This window comes from Callorhinus ursinus, unplaced genomic scaffold (genome assembly GCF_003265705.2).
Source record: "Callorhinus ursinus isolate GAN/ISIS: 27379988/994484 unplaced genomic scaffold, GSC_fseal_2.0 scaffold23, whole genome shotgun sequence".
In the NCBI taxonomy this organism is placed as follows: Eukaryota; Metazoa; Chordata; class Mammalia; order Carnivora; family Otariidae; genus Callorhinus; species Callorhinus ursinus.
The window spans coordinates 20,150,734-20,171,481 of record NW_027397085.1 but is presented as its reverse complement, the minus strand read 5'-3'; the positions used below and the strand labels follow the sequence as shown (position 1 = coordinate 20,171,481).

Genomic DNA, 20,748 nt, shown 5'->3' with positions numbered 1-20,748 from the left:
TGGGGTGCCTGGGTGGCTCAGTCGTTAAGCGTCTGCCTTCGGCTCAGGTCATGGTCCCGGGGTCCTGGGATCGAGCCCCGCATCGGGCTCCCTACTTGGCAGGAAGCCTGCTTCTCCTTCTCCCTCTCCCACTCCCCCTGTTTGTGTTCCCTCTCTCGCTGTGTCTCTCTCGTTCAAATAAATAAATAAAATCTTTAAAAAAAGTAAAATAAAATAAAAATAAATATTTCACATTTTGTCCAAATGGCTCGTGTAAGAAAGAAAAATCTCTCATAACACATATTGTTACAAGAAAATTTTGAGCTAAAATATATGTACCCAAACCAGAGAAACAATACATGTGTGAAGAAACTGTTCTTAAAGAATCATTTATAATGATATTTTCTGGAGTTTAGGTAAGCCCTTATCACCTAACTTTCTTAAATACCGTGACAAGAGAAAACATTATTTAGAGTTTTCCTATTTTCTGTTGGGTGATGCAGGAGACATGTTACTAGAGACACAGGCATGGATAGTCCTCTATATTTCCCTGAGTCTTCAAACTCTTCACTGAAAGTCATTGCACCTCCTCGTCATTAAATCCGAGATCTTCCCCTAGGACACTGTAGTGTTACGAGAGCAGAGAATGAGATCTCCACATCCCACACCCTCAGAGCCCAGTGTTGGGTGCTGCTACGTTCATCACTCCTCAAGGCCATTTCTGGACCATTCTTCCCCTAGCCCTCTTAAAAAATGCTTGCTTACCTAAACTCAAATCAGCAACACCACCTTCCACCATCAACTGCCTATAGCATTAGCCATTTCTCTCTCCTTCATTCATTAAGGCTTTATACCCCTACCAGTCCTCCTATGATCACCTCAAAGCTTGCCATTCAACAGCCTCTCTATTCTCTGGTCTCGTTATCAACAAGGAGGTTCTCTTCCACTGCCATCGCTTTTTTAATTTAAGTCCTCTGTGCTAGACTAAGCTCCATGAAGATGAGAACCAGAGCTTTCCAGTTCACGGCCAGATCTCATGCACACAGCACAGTGTATACTCTTAGTTAAATAAGGTGTTTTTCTCATCTCCACTAAATGCAAAAATTGGGGGCTACTACAAGGCCTGTGTAGCTTATAAGAGAACCAACAAGGACAAAAAAGTGCCTGAGAATAATGTATAAAGAACAGTCAAAGGATATTTTACCCAAAGTATCTGTTGGATGATGAATAACTAAGGTAAAGTGACAGCTATCTTAAAATATAAGAACATCAATCATACAGAAAAGGTAAGGCTGACAATTCAGAGACTTGAGATGCGGAATTGGCTCTGCTACTAGTAGCTTTATTTATTTTTATTTTTTTAAAAGATTTTATTTATTTACTTGAGAAAGAGAGAGAGAAAGAAAGTGAGTGAGCATGAGCTAGGGGAGGTGCAGAGGGAGAGTGAAAAGCAGACTCCCCACCAAGCAGGGATCCCGATGTGGGGCTTGTTCCCAGGACCCTGGGATCATGACCTGAGCCGAAGGCGGATGCTTAACTGACTGAGCCACCCAGGCCCCCATAGCGGCTTTATTTAATGTTACTGGACCTCCGTTTGCTCATCTATACAATAAAGGAGTTAGACCTTTTGGGTTCCAAACATTCTATTTCGGTCATGCCTAATAGCGCTCCAGGTATAGAAAGGAGCCTAACAAGGGCATTATAAGAGGGCAACCTGAAGACCTAAAGCTGTCAATATATGAAGTTTCCTTACAAAAAAACATACTCTAAGAATACTAAGAGATAGAGCAGAACTTAATACACGCATCAAAGGTCAGCAAACTACAACCCCTAGAGCAGCCACTGTTTCTGTTAATAAACTTTTACTGGAACATAACCACACCCACCATTTGTTCAAGGATTGTCTATGGCTGTTTTTTCCTGGTACAACAGCACAGATGGATAGTTGTCAAATTAACCAAATGGCCCACAAAACCTAAAATATTTACTATCTGGTGCCTTAAGAAAAAGCATGGTGGCCCTGCACTATATGACATATGAAGTTCATTTTAATTATTCATGAGAGATGGAAAGACCTGCATTAAAATGCTCTTAAACAGAAGGTAGGCATAAAATGGGGAAAAAAGAAGAAATAGAGATAAGTCAAAATATGATCTCAATTCAGCTCCCAGTAATTACACTAGCTTCTCTCCCTAAGCTAGTGGATGGCTCATCTTCCAGTGTCTGAAGCCTTCTTTTCCAAGAACACATAAAACAAACACTGAAGATTTAACACTCACCTGCCCTCCTTCACTTTTTGTGCATTCCCTCGACATATGTAGTTTTCAATGTAACCAACACTGCAGTTGATTTTTGACCAGTCTGGGTCACATACATCCAGGAAGTGAGGCCGCAGTCTGCCTATTGAATACTTGGCAATGTCAGTCAGGGACTGACTAGCAGCTGCACCAAATAAAAATGTTCCAATGGCTTTGTAAATAGTGGCTATGTAGTTATTTCTGATAAAGGAATTCGAGTGCAAGAGGTTATAATAAACAGACAGCGCTTCTCCAATAATCATCTGAAAAAGAAACAGAAAAATAACATGTTAAAACAGCAACCAGGCACTTTAAACAAAATAAAAAATAGAAAAGAAAATGGTAAATCACAATAAAATCTTTATTTTAAAAACACCCTTTTTCATTTGCAAATGGAGAGTGAGGATATCTAATTCTAAACCATGAAAAAAGGTGTCAGATCAACTGTGGTATACTGCTTACAAAGCAATGACCAAAATAATTTCAAATCTACCTGAAACAATAAGACCTTCTTTCTTTTCTGGTACTCAAATAAAATGAGCTTTAATAAGCAGACAATGATGTATCATGAATGACAAAAACCATGGTTTGTTCAAATAACACAAACTTTCCTAATTAGAGTATCCCTTGTATAAGTACTTTTATCTGGCAGTGTCTTCATTTTTGGCCAACATTCCTCTGAATCAAAAATATCCATCATATTTTAAAATGTAAAATAGTTTCAGGGAGTAAACTAATATAAAAGCAGGGATATAACACTGGCCAAAGGGTACAAAGGGCAGAGATTAGCTGACAGAGCCTCCCAGCCCTGCCTCTCCAGACCTCTAGGCCTGGTTAACAAGGCTCTGACAGACTTAACAAGTCTCATTAACAGACCAAACACACATTCGATGCTCTCCTTCTCCAAGAAAACATTTCTAGTGATTCTTTCCTCTTTATTTTTCACTAAAAGTGGAGACAAAGCCTTCCCAGATTCTAGTAGAGTGTGTGTCAGCCAGCATATACTGCTATAATGAGTTTAAAGGCATATTAAAAAGCCTTCCCAATACTTGACAAGTTCACAGACCAAAACCCTAAGAAATCCAAAAAATACTGAGGAGCAAATTTATACAAAATTATATTTGGTGATAAAATAATCCACATTCTATCTACCTGAGACCAAAATAAATAGTTGAACAAGAAGAAAAAGCTTGCTTATTTATGTTGAGCAAGTGAGGAGATGCAAGCCACAAAATTTTTCTTAAGTACTAGCCTTGCTGCTTCATCTTAAATTTACATGAACAATCTTATAAAACATTCAAACATTTCCATTTGGTGCAAATTAATTATCTTCATGGTGAGCCTTATCGTAGGTAAAATAAATGGTTGCCTCCTAAAAGAGATTTTAAACTGGTAAGAACAGATACTACACTTGATCTTAGCCAAAAGGCCAAGAAGCGATTAAGAACCTAACACGAGGGGCACAAGGGGTGGCTCAGTCGTTAAGCGTCTGCCTTCGGCTCAGGTCAGGGTCCCAGAGTCCTAGGATCGAACCCTGCATCAGGTTCCCTGCTTGGCAGGAAGCCTGCTTCTCCCTCTCCCTCTGCCTGCCGCTCCCCCTGCTTGAGCTCTCGCTCTCTGTCAAATAAATAAGTAAAATCTTAAAAAAAAAAAAAAAAAAGAACCTAACACCAAAAGTTGTTTCTTCGTTTGGCTCCACGGCTCCATAATTAGAATGTTAAAACTTAGACAACTAGACTATGAATACTACAAAAGAAAGAATCAAATTTTAGTCATTGACTAAAAACTCAGTACCACCATAGTGGCCTCCAACAGAGTAGGTGGTTAGTAAATTTTAATTGAAAGGGGTGCCTCCTGAGTAAAATGTAAACACCCTTAGTTTACACATTAAGCCCCACAGAAATAGATTCCTCATTACAGTAATTAATGTGAATGACTTAATCAGATCCTTTTCTGAGAACAGGTCTCTCAGAAGAGAAAAACCATATGCACTTCTAGGGATACCACACCTCTGCAATTGTGTTTAGGGTTCTCCCAATCCCCTCCAGTGGCCCATGTATTAAAGTATATACTGTCTCCTCTGACCGCTAAGGTGTCCCAGCAATGGCCTTTACAGGTGAGCAGCAAGAGAGGATTTCTCTCATGTTTCATTATGGAGTTGCTCTTTGATCATTTACAATATATACCAAGTATATTAATCAACCACAATTTGAGCAGCTAAAACTCCCACACTTCAGCTGTCAGCTGTTCTTCTTGCGTAAACAATTCTTTTCCAATTCTTTAGGGCCACCCAAACCCTGGTTCTTGACACTGAGATCAGAAAGTCAGCTCACTAGGAGAATTCAGAGCAATGCGTACAGATGACAAACTGATTCACAGAAGGTGTGTAAGCTGAAACTTAAAACCCTTAATGCTGGGAAAGGGCAGGGGGATTCCAAAGCTGACAAACGCTGGGTTAATGTACATCGTTTTTTATTATGTCCTCCATCCTCACTGAGAGAGCTAGACAACAGAGAAGTTCTAAATTGATTTTCTAAATTAAATGTAGGGATGTGTCTGAGCATTTCACTATACAAGACAGCCATATTTTTGTTTCATTTTAATACTTTACCCTGCCCTCTGAGTCATTTATGCCAATGCTTAGCCTTTGGTGAAGTCCACACTTAAGCTGACTGTGGCCTTATCTTAGAGTTGTGATCACTTCTTATGCATTATTTACACTCCAAAGGTAGGATCAATTATTAAAGAACTAAAGATAATGTCTGGCGGACTAAAACAAAATACTTTTTTTTTTAAGATTTTATTCATTTATATATTTGAGAGAGAGAGACACAGTGAGACAGGGAACATAAGCAGGGGGAGTGGGAGAGGGAGAAGCTTCCCACAGAGCAGGGAGCCCGATGAGGGGCTCAATCCCAGGACCCTGGGATCATGACCTGAGCCGAAGGCAGATGCTTAACAACTGAGCCACCCAGGTGCCCCTAAAACAAAATACTTTTGGAGATCAAAGCTAATAATTACCCAAATGCATGTAATTCAACCATTTAAAACCTATGCACCACAGTATTTTCTCACCATCTCCTTTATAGTTCCATCAACCAAGATGATTTTATACATCTCTACACTGTCCCTATATTATGTACCTCCCCTTCAGGGCCCACCTTCCCAAAAGTGTAGTCTAAAATCACTGGTGTGCTGGGACGCCTGGGTGCTCAGTCGGTTGAGTGTGTGCCTTTGGCTCAGATCGTGACCCCAGGGTCCTGGGGTCGAGTCCCGCATCGGGCTCCCTGCTCAGCGGGGAGCCTGCTTCTCCCTCTGCCTGCCACTCCCACCGCTTGTGCTCTCTCTCTCTCCCTCTCTCTCTCTCTGACAAATAAATAAATAAAAATCTTTAAAAAAAAATAAAAAAATAAAAAAATAAAATCACTGGTGTACTTCCACTCCTTCCTAAATATCTTGAACTACCTTCATTCCCTTTATTCTACTGAATCTTTTTCAAAAGTCAAAATGGTCTCATTGGATTGAACAGGTGTTTAACAACTCTCATTTACCTTAACTTTTCACAGTATTTGACATTACTGATCATTTCTCCTTATTGAAATTCTCCTTTGGCTTCTGAGAAACTCTATTAACTCTGGTTCTCCACCAGCCTCCCTCAATCACTTATCTGTGGATCATCTGTAAGTCAGGTCAAAGCCTTATGAAGTCTGAATCACAGCCTTGATTTTTTTTTTTAAAGAACTGATCCACTTTCTAGTAAATAAAATTAAACATTTATTTACATGTCTAACCAAGTGCTTACTGAAATAAGTGGAGTTAATAAACAAAGTGAATTTTTTTTTAAATTAGTACATAAAATTACCACCCTGTGCAGTGTTGGCTGATATGAAAATAGTACTTTGATAGCACCTTTAAAGAGTCTGTTCTTTTTTAAGAAACCTACACTCAATTTATAATCGTTTTATTAAACACAGAGATAACTTTCTCACAGTAGATGATGAAACAGTCAAAACTTAGGAATTCATGAAATATACATAACGAGTTCTCGCTCACTGAGGGTTCTGTCAGGCCCTGCGCGGTTGGAGGCTACCCCTACACCCTCGGTGTCCAGCCATCAGAACCCCGTCCTGCAGCAGGCCTCTGGTCTGTACTGGATTTCTGGTTTTGCTTGTGCAGCAACCTTTTGACTGAGACACAAAGTCAAGAAGAATTGAAAGACAAGTCCAAGGGCGCCTGGGTGGCTCAGTCGTTGTCTGCCTTTGGCTCAGGTGATGATCCCAGCGTCCTGGGATCGAGCCTGACATAGGGCTCCCCGCTCTGCGGGAGGCCTGCTTCTCCCTCTCCCACTCCCCCTGCATGTGTTCCCTCTCTTGCTATGTCTCTGTCAAATAAATAAATAAAATCTTAAAAAAAAAAAGAAAGACAAGTCCATCTGCAGCAGTGTTCGAATACTCCAAGGGAGAATCTTGTATGAACTCAGCTACTACAGCTGACCCTTCAACAGCACGTGTTTCAAAATGAGTGAGTCCACTTACATTATACAGTACTGTAAATGTATTCTCTCTTTAGGATTTTCTTACTAACATTTTCTTTTGTCTAGTTGACTTTATTGTATAATACAAGTAACATACAAAATTGTGTTAATTGACTCTTTATGTTATCAGTAAGGCTTCCAGGCAACAGTAGGCTATTAGTAGTTAAGTTTTGGGGGAGTCAAAAATTTTAACACAGATTTCTGGCTGCACCGGGTGTCAGTGTCCCCTAACCCCATCTTGTTCAAGGGGCACCTGTATTTGCAGCTAAGTATCCTATTAAAAACTTTAAATTCAAATAGCATCTCAGAAACACACATACTTAAAAAAAAAAACTACTCTCACTACACCTTCTTAAAGGAACAATCATAGGCTTGGCTTTTGTTCTTTTTAGTAGTAAAAATTCAGTGTAAAGATTTGTCTAGATTAAAGGGATCTGATTTCTTAAAACTTCACCTTACTGTAGGAGAGCCAGCCAAGGTCACCATGTAATTACTCTCATTTCATTCCAACACCTAGGACATGCCAGGTTCCACCATTCCCGGCTCCATGGCAGGCAGCGAGGGTACCAAGAAGAACAAAGCACCATCTCTGCCTTCCAGGAGTTCACAGTTTCATAAAACAAACATGTTTATGAGAAAGGTTTTCTTTTATTAATTATGTACCACAAATAATGAGTTAATTCTCAATGCTAATAAGGAGCTGTGATCATTCTTGAATAAAACATTGAATTTCTATTAATTAAGCTTTTTTTTTTCAATAAACACCAAAACCGACAAGACATACATGTTATCTTATTGGCCTACCTCCTGGATGGGACCATATTTTCTACTTTTAACCAACATAAATCTTCCTTCTAAAGTTAACAAGTCATGGAGCATAAAGCTATTTAATCTAAGTCACAGACTCTCTCAGTTGAGAAATTATGAAATAATCTAGTCCAATCCCTTGATGTCTTCTCCTTAGAGCACAATCTCTAAGCATTCCCACCTGAAATCCTAAAAGCAAGAGTTGCTATTAGGTTTCAGTACCAGTAAAAATTCTCTTGTGTTCACTGCTGATTATATATACAACTTTGGCTTTTCTCTCTAGTTTCTGGCATTATATAAAAATTCTTTAACATGGGTTAGAATGAGGTCTTAACAGTAGTTATTTTTCTTTTTTTAGAACTCGGTGACTAAAAAGTAGGTACATACACACAGATCCCACAAATCGTAAAGTAATACCCTAGGTATAAAGTATGCTAAAAACATACTGCTATAACATGTATCTATTGCATGATTACTGCAACAACAGCAAATTAGAGCTCTAAAAACCACAGTGACTTGGAAAATATTAGCATAAAAGCTACACACATTCAGTAAGATTCTTCTAATTATACACTGTTATTCCTTTGGTTCCACTTAAAATAGCTGAGATCACCTTGATCAAACAACGTTAATTAAACGTTAAAAAAATACACTGTTTTGGACATTTATGCATTCAGTCATTAACAGATTAACACAAAATTAAGCCAACTGCCCAAAAGTAATAAACTTGGAAAAGTGGATTTGACTTACAACAATAATACTGAATGGAATGATTATTCCACCTAATAACGCATAAGGTATGGTGTCTTCTTTGTAAGGATACTTGATGGACTCATCATTACAGAATATTCCTCGTTGGAAGGGGGTATGCCTTGAAGTAAGAATTGCAAAAGGCAATCCAGCTAGCAAAAGGAATAAATGAAAATATCATTAAAATGGAAATACGAAAATTAATTAATGGCAATAATTATCCCAGAGACTGTTTAAAAATGCATTTGCCATGAAAATAAATACGAGCACACATAAAAAGGAAATGCAGCAATGCATGCAACACAAGTTAGAAAGATTACAGTTGAGATTAAAAAGATAGAAAGGGGACTAATGCTTAACCAGTCTAACCAAGAGTATCTTCTTCCCTTTGTTTCTGCCCGAACATGCTAAACAGATGGCAGAGAAGACAAAAAAAAATCCCTTCTCATGCTCGTTTGCCACTCAATCACAGGGTTTTCAACACTATTCCCAAACGCATCTGTCACGCACTTTGCTTCCAAAAGGAAAACAGCTTTTTGACATTACCCATTTTGTCTCTACATTACTACCACATTTGGACAGGACATGGTCCTGGCTAAGCCATCAGAGTATCTAAATAATATGTTATCCACCCGTTTCTATACTGTCTATAGCAAGTTTCGAGCTGCTGTGAAAAGGATCTGAACTTATTAACCAAGTTTAAGAAAAAATGAAGTCAAGCACAAAAACACCAAAAGACAGTTCTGTTTTCACCCATGTTTTCCCTCAAGATTATGTCTCACACTCACCTCCTAAAACTGTCTTTTCCCTAAAAGTCAGCTTTAAGAATTCAGGTCTCCTTCATTGAAGCAGACATACTGATTAATATGCAGCATACCAACTAGGAATGCTAGGAAAGAGTTATAGGTTAGCAGAAACCTTCAACATGAGGTCTGTGTCGAGACTTACCCAAGTATGGAAGATTGTCTCTCTCAGAGACCCATTCTCCCAGCAGTAATGCCATAGCCACCAAGCTAACATACTCATTGTATGTTTAAGTGCTCTTTCCATGAAGCACCAAGTCTTGATGACCATTTACAGGTCTCATTAACTCCACTAAAACCCCAAAGGCTGAATGACAAACACAACTCTGCTACTCTGCCTGAGTGTCATTACTACAAATATCAAGTATGTTCTACCTACAAGAGCTAAATGAAAAGAAGTATATTCCTAGTTCATTTATCTTCCTGTTTTTCATTTACACCCTGAATACATGAACCAAAGTTTCTACCTTTGTGTTAAATCATCTGCCAAGAGTGGCAACCCATTAGAAGTCTTTAAGACATTCACAAGGTTCCCAAAGCCATACTTCTAGTAAAAGTTACAATTACAAATAAATAAATAAATAAAATAAATTAGAATTGACTTTGCTAACTGACCCTTATACCACCTCTCATATCTGATTTCAGACTATCCTCTGATTCAACTAAACTGTCTGCATTCAGAGGAATAGGGCGAAATGCCCAAGCCTTTAATACAGATACTACAGCTCCAGCACAAAGCTTCTGCACACAGCAGCGCACACTGTGGAGGTCAGTAAGCAGATCTGTGCTATCAGTTGCTGCCTGCCCTACACAGTCACTAACCATTCACCCTTCAACCAACAGCCATACTCTTACCACATGAGCAAATTTATTTTGTATTCGCAAAGTACCACCATTTCTACAGTTCAATTCTACTTGCAAGAACTCTACACATAATAACGGAAACTTTCCATCTCTACATTGCATATTTCTGAATTGGTTGAATTTTTCAATCATTTCTTTCTTTTGTAGTGAGACAAGAAAATACCTAGTACAGAAATTAAATCCACATATGATTAGTATCCAAAACTCCGTAGGCTTTATGTCCTTATTCTAAGGAAAAATTCACATTAATAGGCCCAAATATATTGAAAAATGTTCTTAGCAAGCATATCCACTAAGCTGGGTTTTGTTTTTTTTTTCCTCTGACCAAAACAACTATGTTGGAAATTATTTTTAGATTTAGAAAAAAAGTTTGTGGGTATTTTTCTTAGGATAGGAAGGAAAGAAAATAAAATCACATACAAGTATAATTAGCCCATTTTTAAAAACAGGAATATATAGATGGGTAAATATTGAGTGAACCCACTGTCAAAGAATTCTGGTAGGTGCTAGCAGGAATACGAAGTTATGTAAGGCACAATCCATGGGTGCAGCAGAGAATAAACAGAGGTACAAACAGCTATGAAGGTTCAAAAGAGAAGGTTCTGATGATATTCAAAAAGCTGGTGGTTACCACAGAACTCAGCAGAAGGCATCTAATGAAGACAAGAGATTTGGGGATATAAAGGATCTGTGAGGCCACAGAGGTAAAAGAAAGAGCAGGATGGATATGAAATGAAAAGAAGAGGAGGGTGAGGCACAGGGCAGCAACAATACTGAAGGGATGAGCACAGGAGGAAGATCCACTGAGGCAGACCTGGAGGGCCGGAGAAAGGTCAGGAGAGAATAACATCACTGAGGTCAAGTCCAGAGACTGCATCTCAGGTTGTAGTGATTGAGCCACAGCATCTAATACATTTTCAAGAGCCAGACTTAGTAAAATTGGTTTTAATAAGGAAGAAAGGGTGGAAGCCATACCATGGAGATTTTAGTAAGGAATGATTAAAAAAATAAAAATTTTTAAAAGCAGGGATCTACCACAAATGCACACTATTCTTTTGAGAGTGTGAGTGAAAAGCAATTTTATCACAGAAGGCCTTAGAAATATTTTAAATTAATATTTGCAATTTCTGAGAGTCCATGAGATTTTATCAATGTCATTATCCAACACCATTTCACTTTTACTAAACCTGAATGTAGACCCCAAAAAGGGGTTGGAGATGATCAAATCACCAGTTGTTCACTGACCCACTTCAGGCTCAAAAAGATGACCTAGTCCAGACTCCTGCTTTGGAAGTTTTGGAAGTGGAACAAAGACTGACTCAGTCAGAGCTGGCAAGCAGCACTGAACCATGCACAAGAAAGAATGGCTGAAGAAGAGGCTGAGGACAAAGTAGGCCTGCAAAGAAAACAGAAGTGACTAGCCTGGCCCCTGAGAGTGAGAAATGGGGACAGTGGCTTTGGCTCCCCATTGCCAAAGGGCCTCACTGATCTTGCTGTTTTGGAGCTGTTAGAGTGCCCTGTATCCTGTCAGCAAAACCCAACCTTACTTCAGCTAGTTATAAAGGAATTCTGCCCCTTGCAACCAACAGAGCCATAACTAAAACAATTATAAAAACTCCTCCTACTGTGAGAGCATGTCGATTACTAATTTTTTTATTACCCTTTGTAATGCTAGAGTGAACATTTCCAAATACTAGACCTTGTTTTCATTTCTAATTATTTCCTGAGAATATACTTTTTATGTGGAATTACAGGCCAAAGGACATAAATGTTAAGGTCCTTGAGAAACTGCTCCAAAAAGGTTATTTTATATAACCACAATTTATCAGCCACAGTGTACAAAAATATGGAGAAATGCAAAAATTTAAGTAAAAACATCTGATGCTATTGTTAACTACAGATTTCAAGGCAAAAGAGAAGGGTTCCATTTAGTCTTTTCTCAATGTAAATCAAACACCCTTTTTTCCTTTTACCTGAAAGGTTACACCTCCAAGACAATCCCTTTTCATCATTAGTCAAATGACTACATTTGTCAAACAATGTTTTTCTTAATACTTCAGTTTACAAAATTCATTTTCATTCCCTTTTTGAAAAAAAAGTTTACTGAGGTAGAGTTCACATACCATAAAATTCATCCACTCATATCATTCAGTGATTTAGGTAAATTAAAGAGTTGTACAACCATCACCACAATACAGTTTTAGAACTTTTTCATTACCCCCAAAATTCTCACAAGTACATGTGCATTCAATCCTTGCTCCTACTGCCAACCCCAGGCAACCACTCATCTGTTTTCTGCTTCTTTTTGAGCATTTCACTTAAACGCAATCATTCAATATGTGGTATATCTTAAGTCCTTTTATCAGTTAGCATAATGTTTTTGAGGTTCATTCACATTGTAGCATGCATTTTTTTCCTTTTGTATTGCTAAATAGTATCCTACTGCATGTATATACAACATCTGGTTTATCCATTCATCAGTGGATATTTGAATTGTTTCGGTTTTTGTCTAGTAGAACTAATACCACTATAAACATTCACATACATGTTTTTGTGTGGACATATAATTTCCCTTCCTAATGAGTAGACACCTAAGAGTAGAATGGCCAAATCATATGGTATATGTTTACATTTAACTTTTTAAGAAATTGCCAACCTGGGGGCACCTGGGTGGCTCAGTCGTTAAGCATCTGCCTTCAGCTCAGGTCATGATCCCAGAGTCCTGGGATCAAGCCCCTCATGGGGCTCCCTGCTCAGCGGGAAGCCGGCTTCTCCCTCTCCCACTCCACCTGCTTGTGTTCCCTCTCTTGCTGTGTCTCTGTCAAATAAATAAAATCTTAAAAAAAAAAAAAAAAGAAAGAAATTGCCAACCTGTTTTCCAAAATGGCTATACCACTCTACACTCCCACATTCTGCTTTTTAATATGCCCATGTAGCTAGTCATATTCACCCATTTAAGAATCAGATTTTCTGCATGGTAAACTCATACTTACCCACAAATAAATACAGCCTTCTACTTTCTACTAGTGGATATTTGTCATAGTTCAAAAGAGAATGTGTGATAGGGTAACTCACCACTTTCACCAACTAAATACCACCAGAGCACTTCTTCATCCTTTACCAGAGATAGTAAAAGATAACATAAGAACATGGTTGGGTGCCTGGGTGGCTCAGTTGGTTAAGCCTCTTAACTCTTGATTTCAGCTCAGGTCGTGGTCTCGGGGTCATGGGATAGAGCCCCATATTGGGCTCTGTGCTTAGTGGGGAGTCTGCTGGAGATTCTCTCTCTCCTCCCCTCTGCAACTCCCCCAACCCACGCACATGAGTGCTTTCTCTAAAATAAAATAAATAAAATCTTAAAAAAAAAAAACACGGTCGCACAACATCTTTAACTTCCTCTGCACAAATACTCAGCATCTTGAAACCATGATATAAACAAAGATGTTAGTTGGAAAGACTGGCGGTGGGGTGTCCAGCAGAACTGAGAAACTGTGGTTAAGAACTTTTTTACATGTGAAGGGAAATAGTGAAAGCTACACAAACACCTCCACAAAATAATGTTTTAAGGTTCATCAATGGTGTAGCATAGACTGGTATCTTGTTCTTTTTTACTGTAAAATGGTATTCCATTAGGGGTTATAAAACTATCTGATGCTCAGGAAAGAGTGGCATGCAATTCCTGAGTCCACAGCAGCAAATCATTAAGGGACATACTTCCCCAAGGCTAAGAGCAGTAAACATCAGCCTGAGAAATCCGGACACAAAACTATCAGACACCACACTTCAGTAGCCTCGAAGAGGAACATACCCCACTGGCAGATAAAATATACCACCAAACAGAGAGGACGATGTCCATTTGTGAAATATCTCAGGGATCATATTCTCCTAACGCCTGAACAAGAAGGGGAGGATGTAGATGGAGACTAGAACTATAAAAAATGTAAAGGTACAGACTGAACTGTAGAATAAACGGGTCTGTTGTTACTTTTAATACTTCACTGTGGCCCTAGGCTAGACAGATAAGGGAGGTGTTTATTTAGTCTACCTTCTTTATTAGTTCATTTGAAAACCTACTTTGTTTACTCACCAATGGGGAAATTCCCAGTAGGAAAGAGTCAATTTTGAAAATACGAGTTGTCAAAGATGCTAGTGAGGACCTAAGATATAATTATACTTAATAAAATAGTAAAAAGAATATGTCAATGCCTTCTTTTCCTTCTGCTTATATTTAAAGAGCATGAAACTGTGGTGACTAAGAGAACCTGTGAAGTTACTCTGCTCCATTCATGCATAAAATAAAGTGTACTCGGGTACATGGGAGTACATGATAAAATAAGGTTCAGGAAACGGAATAAACCAGAAACAAAAATAATTATTGAACTACACCAAAAAACAAGATTCAAGAAGAAGAAAATAAGATCAGTTTTATTACTTAAAGCACTGAATGTTTTTCTTTTGCTGTAAACAATTTAGAGCAGTCACCTTATATATAACACACTCTCATGTTACATAGAGTGCTGATATGAGTATATTTCATTAATATTAATCTTTACTAGAGGCAGGGGTTTTTTTTATGAAAAATAATTTTTTTCAACCAGCATAAGAAATTATAACTAAAATTAACTGAAACTAGAACATTCTCCTATTTGAAAATTCTATCACTAAATCTTAAAGAACCTTGAAAAGTTTAATATTAACTACATTTGAACACAATTCAGTATACAGACCACAATCTTATGGAACTCCATCTGTAATAGAAGTCTGATGAATTCAGGAAACTTAAGGAAGATATAAAAATAACTTCTTTTTGTCAACATTAAGAGATAATATAATTCAACTAGAGAAGGTAAAATCTCAAAGTCTTGAGTACCATTTCTTTAATAAAGAAGCAATCATTCAATTCAACAATTAAGTGGGGTCTTACTACTCTGTACCAGGCACTAGTCTGAGGGGAGACGTAACTGCAGATACAGTACAGATCTTATAGTGGTCAAGTTGTGAAGTCACTTACAAAGTAGAGTCAACAGTATTTGTTGATGGATGGATTGGATAGGAGTGTGAGAAAAGAGGAGTGAAGGATGACCCCAAGGTTTTCTATTTGAGAGACCACAGCAGGGAGGGGGGGAGGGGGAGGTGGCTGGCTGGCTCAGTCAGTAGAAGACCCAACTCGTGATCTAAGGGTTGGTTGTGAGCTTTAGCCCCATGTTAGGCATGGAGCCTACTTAAAAAATTAAAATAAAAATCTTTTGAAAAAATAAAATAAAAAATAAAGTTAAATTAACTGAGAAAGGGAAGATTGGAGACTGAATATCAGAGCAGGCAAAGGATAGATTTAAGAGTTCATACTTTGATATATCAAGTTTGAGGTGCCCATTAGTAGGCATATCAAGTAGGAAGTTGGACATAAAGCCCACTGGGGGAGAGGTCCAAGCTGAAGATGTAAATTTGGCAGAGGTGGTATCAGAGCTATGAAACTGGATGAGATCACCAAGAAATGAGTATAGATAGAAAAGAGGATTCAAGAACTGATACCCAGAGCACTCCAAAATTAAAAAGTCAGAAGAGAAGGAACTTGCAAAGAATGAGAAAAAGCAGCCAGTAAGGAAGAATTAAAATCAGGGGAGTAGAGAAAATCCCAAGGAATCTATTGCAAAAGTCCTAGAATTAAGTGTGTGTAGCAAGGTCATAGGCTATAAGGTCAATCATATGTCTATATAATAGCAATGAACAGCTGGAAACCAAAATTAAAAGGCACAATACCATTAATAACAGTTCAAAAAATTTAAATACTTAAGTATAAACCTAAGTACATATATATAGGATCTGTATGCTGAAAACTGCAAAACACTGATGAAATGGTGTTTTTCCTAAGTTTAAAGACATCATCTTCATGGATTGAAAGATTGAGCAAGGTAATAATGTCAATTCTCCCCAAATCGATCTATAGCTATAATGCAATTCTTATAAAAATTCTGGCCATATTTCTTTTGTAGATATGCTGATTATAAAATTCATGTGGAGCTCAGGTCTTGAGCTCAGGGTCATGAATTCAAGCCCCTATTTTTTTAAAAAAAATTAAAATTTATGTGCAAAGACAAGGGAACTAGACAGCTAAACAATTCTGAAAAAAATACAGTTGGAGGAGTTACACTTCATGAAATTTTTGAGCTACATTTTGTAGCTCTACTTTATTTTTCCCATTTGATTTTTAGCTACTCAATATATAATTTTACCGCCCAATATAAAGCTACAGTAATTAAGACATGATACACGAGGAAGGAAAGACATATATATTGATGGAGGAAGAACAAAGTCCAGAAATATACCCACACAAGTACAGCCAACTAACTGTTTTTTCAAAAAGGTACAAAAGTAATTCAATGGAGAGAGTCTTTTTAGCAAGTGATGTTGGAACAACTGGTCATACATACACACATACAAAAAAAATGAACCTCAACATAACCTCATACTTCATACAAAACTTAACACAAAATGGATCACAGAGATAGAACAATACGGAAAACTATAAAACTTTTAGAAGAAAACAGTTTTAGAAGTCTTTGTAATAGGATCAGGTGAAGAGTTCTTGGATACAACACCAAAAACACAGTCTATAAAAGAAAAAAATACCAGGGCGCCTGGGTGGCTCACTCAGTTAAGCGTCTGACTCTTGATTGAAATCAGCTCAGGTCATGATCTCAGGGTCATGGGATTGAGCCCCTCATCAGGCTCCCCACTCAATGGGGAGTCGCTTCTCTCCTTCTCCCTCTCCCTGTGCCTCTCCCCCGTTCATTCTCTTTCTCTCTCAAATAAATAATCTTTAAAAAAAAAAGAAAAAAATCAATTAACTTTATTCTTCAAAATTAATTTTTGCTCTCAAAGACATTTAACAGAATGAAAAGACAAGATACAGACAGGGAAAAAAGTACTTGCAAATCATATAGTCAACAAAAGACTTATTTAGCCAGAATAAATGAAGATCTCTCTAAACTCCACAGAAAAAAAATTAATATAAATAAGTAAATTGAAATCTCACCAGAAAATAAGCAAAAACTTGAACATTCACTTGACCAAAGAGGATACATGGATATGCAGCAACCACTTGAAAAGATGTTCAACATCAATAGCCATTAGAGAAAAGCAAATTAAAGCCCTAAGGACACATCACTGCACACTTATTAAAATGGCTAAAATGAAAAATACATCATTAGTGCTGGTGAAGATGCACAAGTGGACCTCTTAGCTATTTCTGGTGAGAATGAAAAATGGTATAGCCACTCTAAAAACAGTTTAGCAGTTTCTTAGAAATTTAAACATACATTTACCAAAAGACAGCAATTCCACTAGTGGGTATCTACCCTAGAAAAATGAAAACTTAAAAAAAAAAAGAAAGAAAGAAAGAAAGCTTATGTTCACCCATACAAATACAGCCAACTTTTTTTTTTTTTTACAAAGATACAAAAGCAATCCAATGGAGAAGGAAGAATCTTTTTGGTAAATGATGTTGGAATAATTAGTCATCCATACACACACACACAAAAATGAAACTCATAGAGCTTTTCTTGTAATGGTCAAAAACTGGAAATAACCAAGATGTCCTTCAGACAAACAGAAAAATAAACTACAATACATCCATCTATTACTCAACAGTAAAAAAATAAATTATTGATGGGCTCAACTGTGAGTAAAAAAAAAAAAGGTCCATTTCAGAAGGCCAACTTCAAATATATACTATATGAATCCATTTATATAACATAAATGACAAAATTATAGTGATGGAGAATATAGATCATTGGTTGTCAAGTGTTACGGACTGGGGGAGAGTGTGACTAGAAAGAGACAATCTGAGGGAGTTTCTCTGGGGTGATCAACAGTTCTGAACAGTTACACAAATCTCTACATGTGATAAATTTCATAGAATTTCACACACACACGCACACACACACACACACCCCACACCCATGTTAACCCTGGAGGAACCTGGGTGAAGGGACCAGAACTCTCTGAACTAGTTTTGCAACTTGTAGGAGAGTCTAAAATTATTTCAAAATAAAACATGTTTTAAGTGTTTTCTGAATGCTGCTGATAGATCAAGTAAGATGAAGACCACTAGATTTAACAACTTACAGGGGCGCCTGAGTGGCTCAGTCGGTTAAGCAACTGCCTTCAGCTCAGGTCATGATCCTGGAGTCCTAGGATAGAGTCCCACATCGGGCTCCCTGCTCAGCGGGGAGCCTGCTTCTCCCTCTGACCCTCTCCCTTCTCGTGCTCTCTCTCATTCTCTCTCTCAAATAAATAAATTTTAAAAAATCTTTAGATTTAACAACTTAGAAACTGCTGATGTCTGAGAGGAATTGTTTTCATGAAGGTGATGATTAGAAAGCAGAGTGCTTAAAACTCAGATTATGGAGGGGTTTAATTTATTAGAAATGGCATCAGGTAGGATATGATCAAGGAAGTTTAATGGCTGAGACAGACAATGAAATGGATCTCTGAAGTAGAAAAATTAAGGGAACTGAGAATTTCTTATTAAATTTGGGGAGGGGGAGGATCAGCTTATTCTTGAAAGATTCCCAAGAAGGCTACTGAACTATGTTCAAGTACAATAAACCACCAGAAATTCTTCTAGAGTTATTCTAAGGTCTACAGAAAAGCTTATGAAAACCCTAAATGAGTAGTAAAATTAGACAATAAGAAAAGATTAGGGGTAAAAAGTACATGCAAAGCATTTTGCTTCCACTTAAAAGATGAGTAATTGGCAGTGGCTTTCTCCAAAATACAACACCAAAGTGGTTTGCTACACTGGGAGCAATATCAGTGAACTCTATGCTTAGGAACAAGGACAGACTTTGAAACTGGTCTATTATTTGCGTCAGTGAAACCCGTGCTCTTCTCATGGCTTTCTAATGAACAGAAGAACATTCTTTTTCAGTTAGAGAAATACACATAAACGATTTAAGTGACTTGTATAAAGTCACACTGAATTTCAGGAGTGGAGCAAAGAAACAGATTCAAATTCAAATATTCACTCTCAAGGAGTTTAGGTCAGGATTCAGAAATTACTCCAGGAGATAAAGTCAACCTAGACAGACAAGCTCCACCTTAAGCTTTGGTGGCTGCTATCACCCTAACCCAAGCTTCCTGCCACTCTTCCCTAATCTAATTTTCACCACCTTGACTCACATTCATAACTTCCAAATGACAACAGAAAACCAAAACAGAAGAATTTACAGGACTTACCCACTTCCATCAAAATAGGCCCACTCCACACTGAAGACAATGAAGTATTGTCAAAAAGAATGTGACCAACAGAGTAAGGCAGACTTGAGGTTAAAATCCCAACTATGCCCTTTGATAGCTATAAAGGAAAAATACCTACCAGCTTCAGAGAGCTGCCATGGGAAGATAAAGAATCTGTAACATAGTAGTAATTCATACACAGGAGACACTCATGTGATAGAACACAGCCTATATTTACCATATATGAAAAAGTTCTAAACCACAGAACAAGCACCCAGATTACAATAATTTCAAAGAGAATAAGCAAAATTCTATAGTAAACAAAATGGGAGCCTTTCCAGTTACTCTTTTCATCTCCTTGGCCAATGATTTTCCTATTAGGACACACAAAATAGAACTACTCTCCACCCTGGAAACAGGTAATGTACAGCTAAAATTAAATGAGGGTATACTCTCTACCCCCAAGTTACAGAGAAATTAATTTGAAAGAAACCTTATGTTTTTTCTCTCAAATTTTGAGAGCTCCTAAAAGAATGGTTTTAGGTATATCATAAGATTAACACTCAAGTATAAGAACGTATCTGATTGGGGCGCCTGGGTGGCTCAGTTGTAAAGCGACTGCCTTCGGCTCAGGTCATGATCCCAGGGTCCTGGGATAGAGCCCAGCATAGGGCTCCTTGCTCCGCGGTAAGCCTGCTTCTCCCTCTCCCACTCCCCCTGCTTGTGTTCCCTCTCTCGCTGTCTCTCTCTCTGTCAAATAAATAAATAAAATCTTAAAAAAAAAAAAGAATGTATCTGATTGAACATATATATTTAACTGAACACATGATTGGTACACTGTGCTTCACAACTCCCATGTATTCTTTTTTTTTTTTTAAGATTTTATTTATTTATTTGACAGAGAGAGAGAGAGAGCGCACAAGCAGGCGGAGCAGTAGGCAGAGGGAGAGGGAGAAGCAGACTTCCCGCTGAGCAGGGAGCCCAATGCGGGGCTTGATCCCAGGACCCTGGGATCATGACCTGAGCCGAAGGCAGAGGCTTAATGACTGAGCCGCCCAGGCGCCCCAACAACTCCCATGTATTCTACTGGGAAAAATCACTGAATCACTAGACCATTCACCCCACTTTTACTGCCCTGCCAGTGACCTCTACTTATAACCCCCCTAGATACAACGACATCACAAATTAGATCCCCACCCTACCCCACCATCTAAGCCAAGATAGCCAAGCCAAGAACAGCTGCTGGAAAGTCATTTGATTAAAAAGAGTACTCCCCGCTGCTACCTACTCTGGTGAACAGCAACTGGGATCTGCCTTCTAAAAGGTGGTTGCTCCAGGGACGCCTCGGTGGCTCAGTCGGTTAAGCGGCTGCCTTCGGCCCAGGTCATGATCCCAGGGTCCTGGGATCGAGTCCCACATCGGGCTCCTTGCTCAGCAGGGAGCCTGCTTCTCCCTCTCTCTCCCTCTGCTTGTG

General features: G+C 38.3%; 1 protein-coding gene and 1 pseudogene across 3 annotated transcripts in view; both read right to left on the bottom strand.

Annotated features, from left to right (window-relative positions):
* PLPP1 (phospholipid phosphatase 1) overlaps positions 1 to 20,748 on the bottom strand; it is a 107,327-nt gene that overhangs the window by 26,033 nt on the left and 60,546 nt on the right. For 2 of the 3 annotated variants that reach the window (XM_025892451.2, XM_073905490.1), the window contains exon 3: positions 2,259 to 2,539. In XM_025892451.2, the coding sequence (XP_025748236.1) occupies positions 2,259 to 2,539 (281 nt within the window). Of the gene's footprint in view, positions 1 to 2,258; positions 2,540 to 8,367; positions 8,520 to 20,748 lie in introns of all 3 variants that reach the window. The other variant, XM_025892452.2, reaches the window with a different exon arrangement.
* Positions 3,597 to 3,717, bottom strand: LOC112839507 (U2 spliceosomal RNA; annotated as a pseudogene).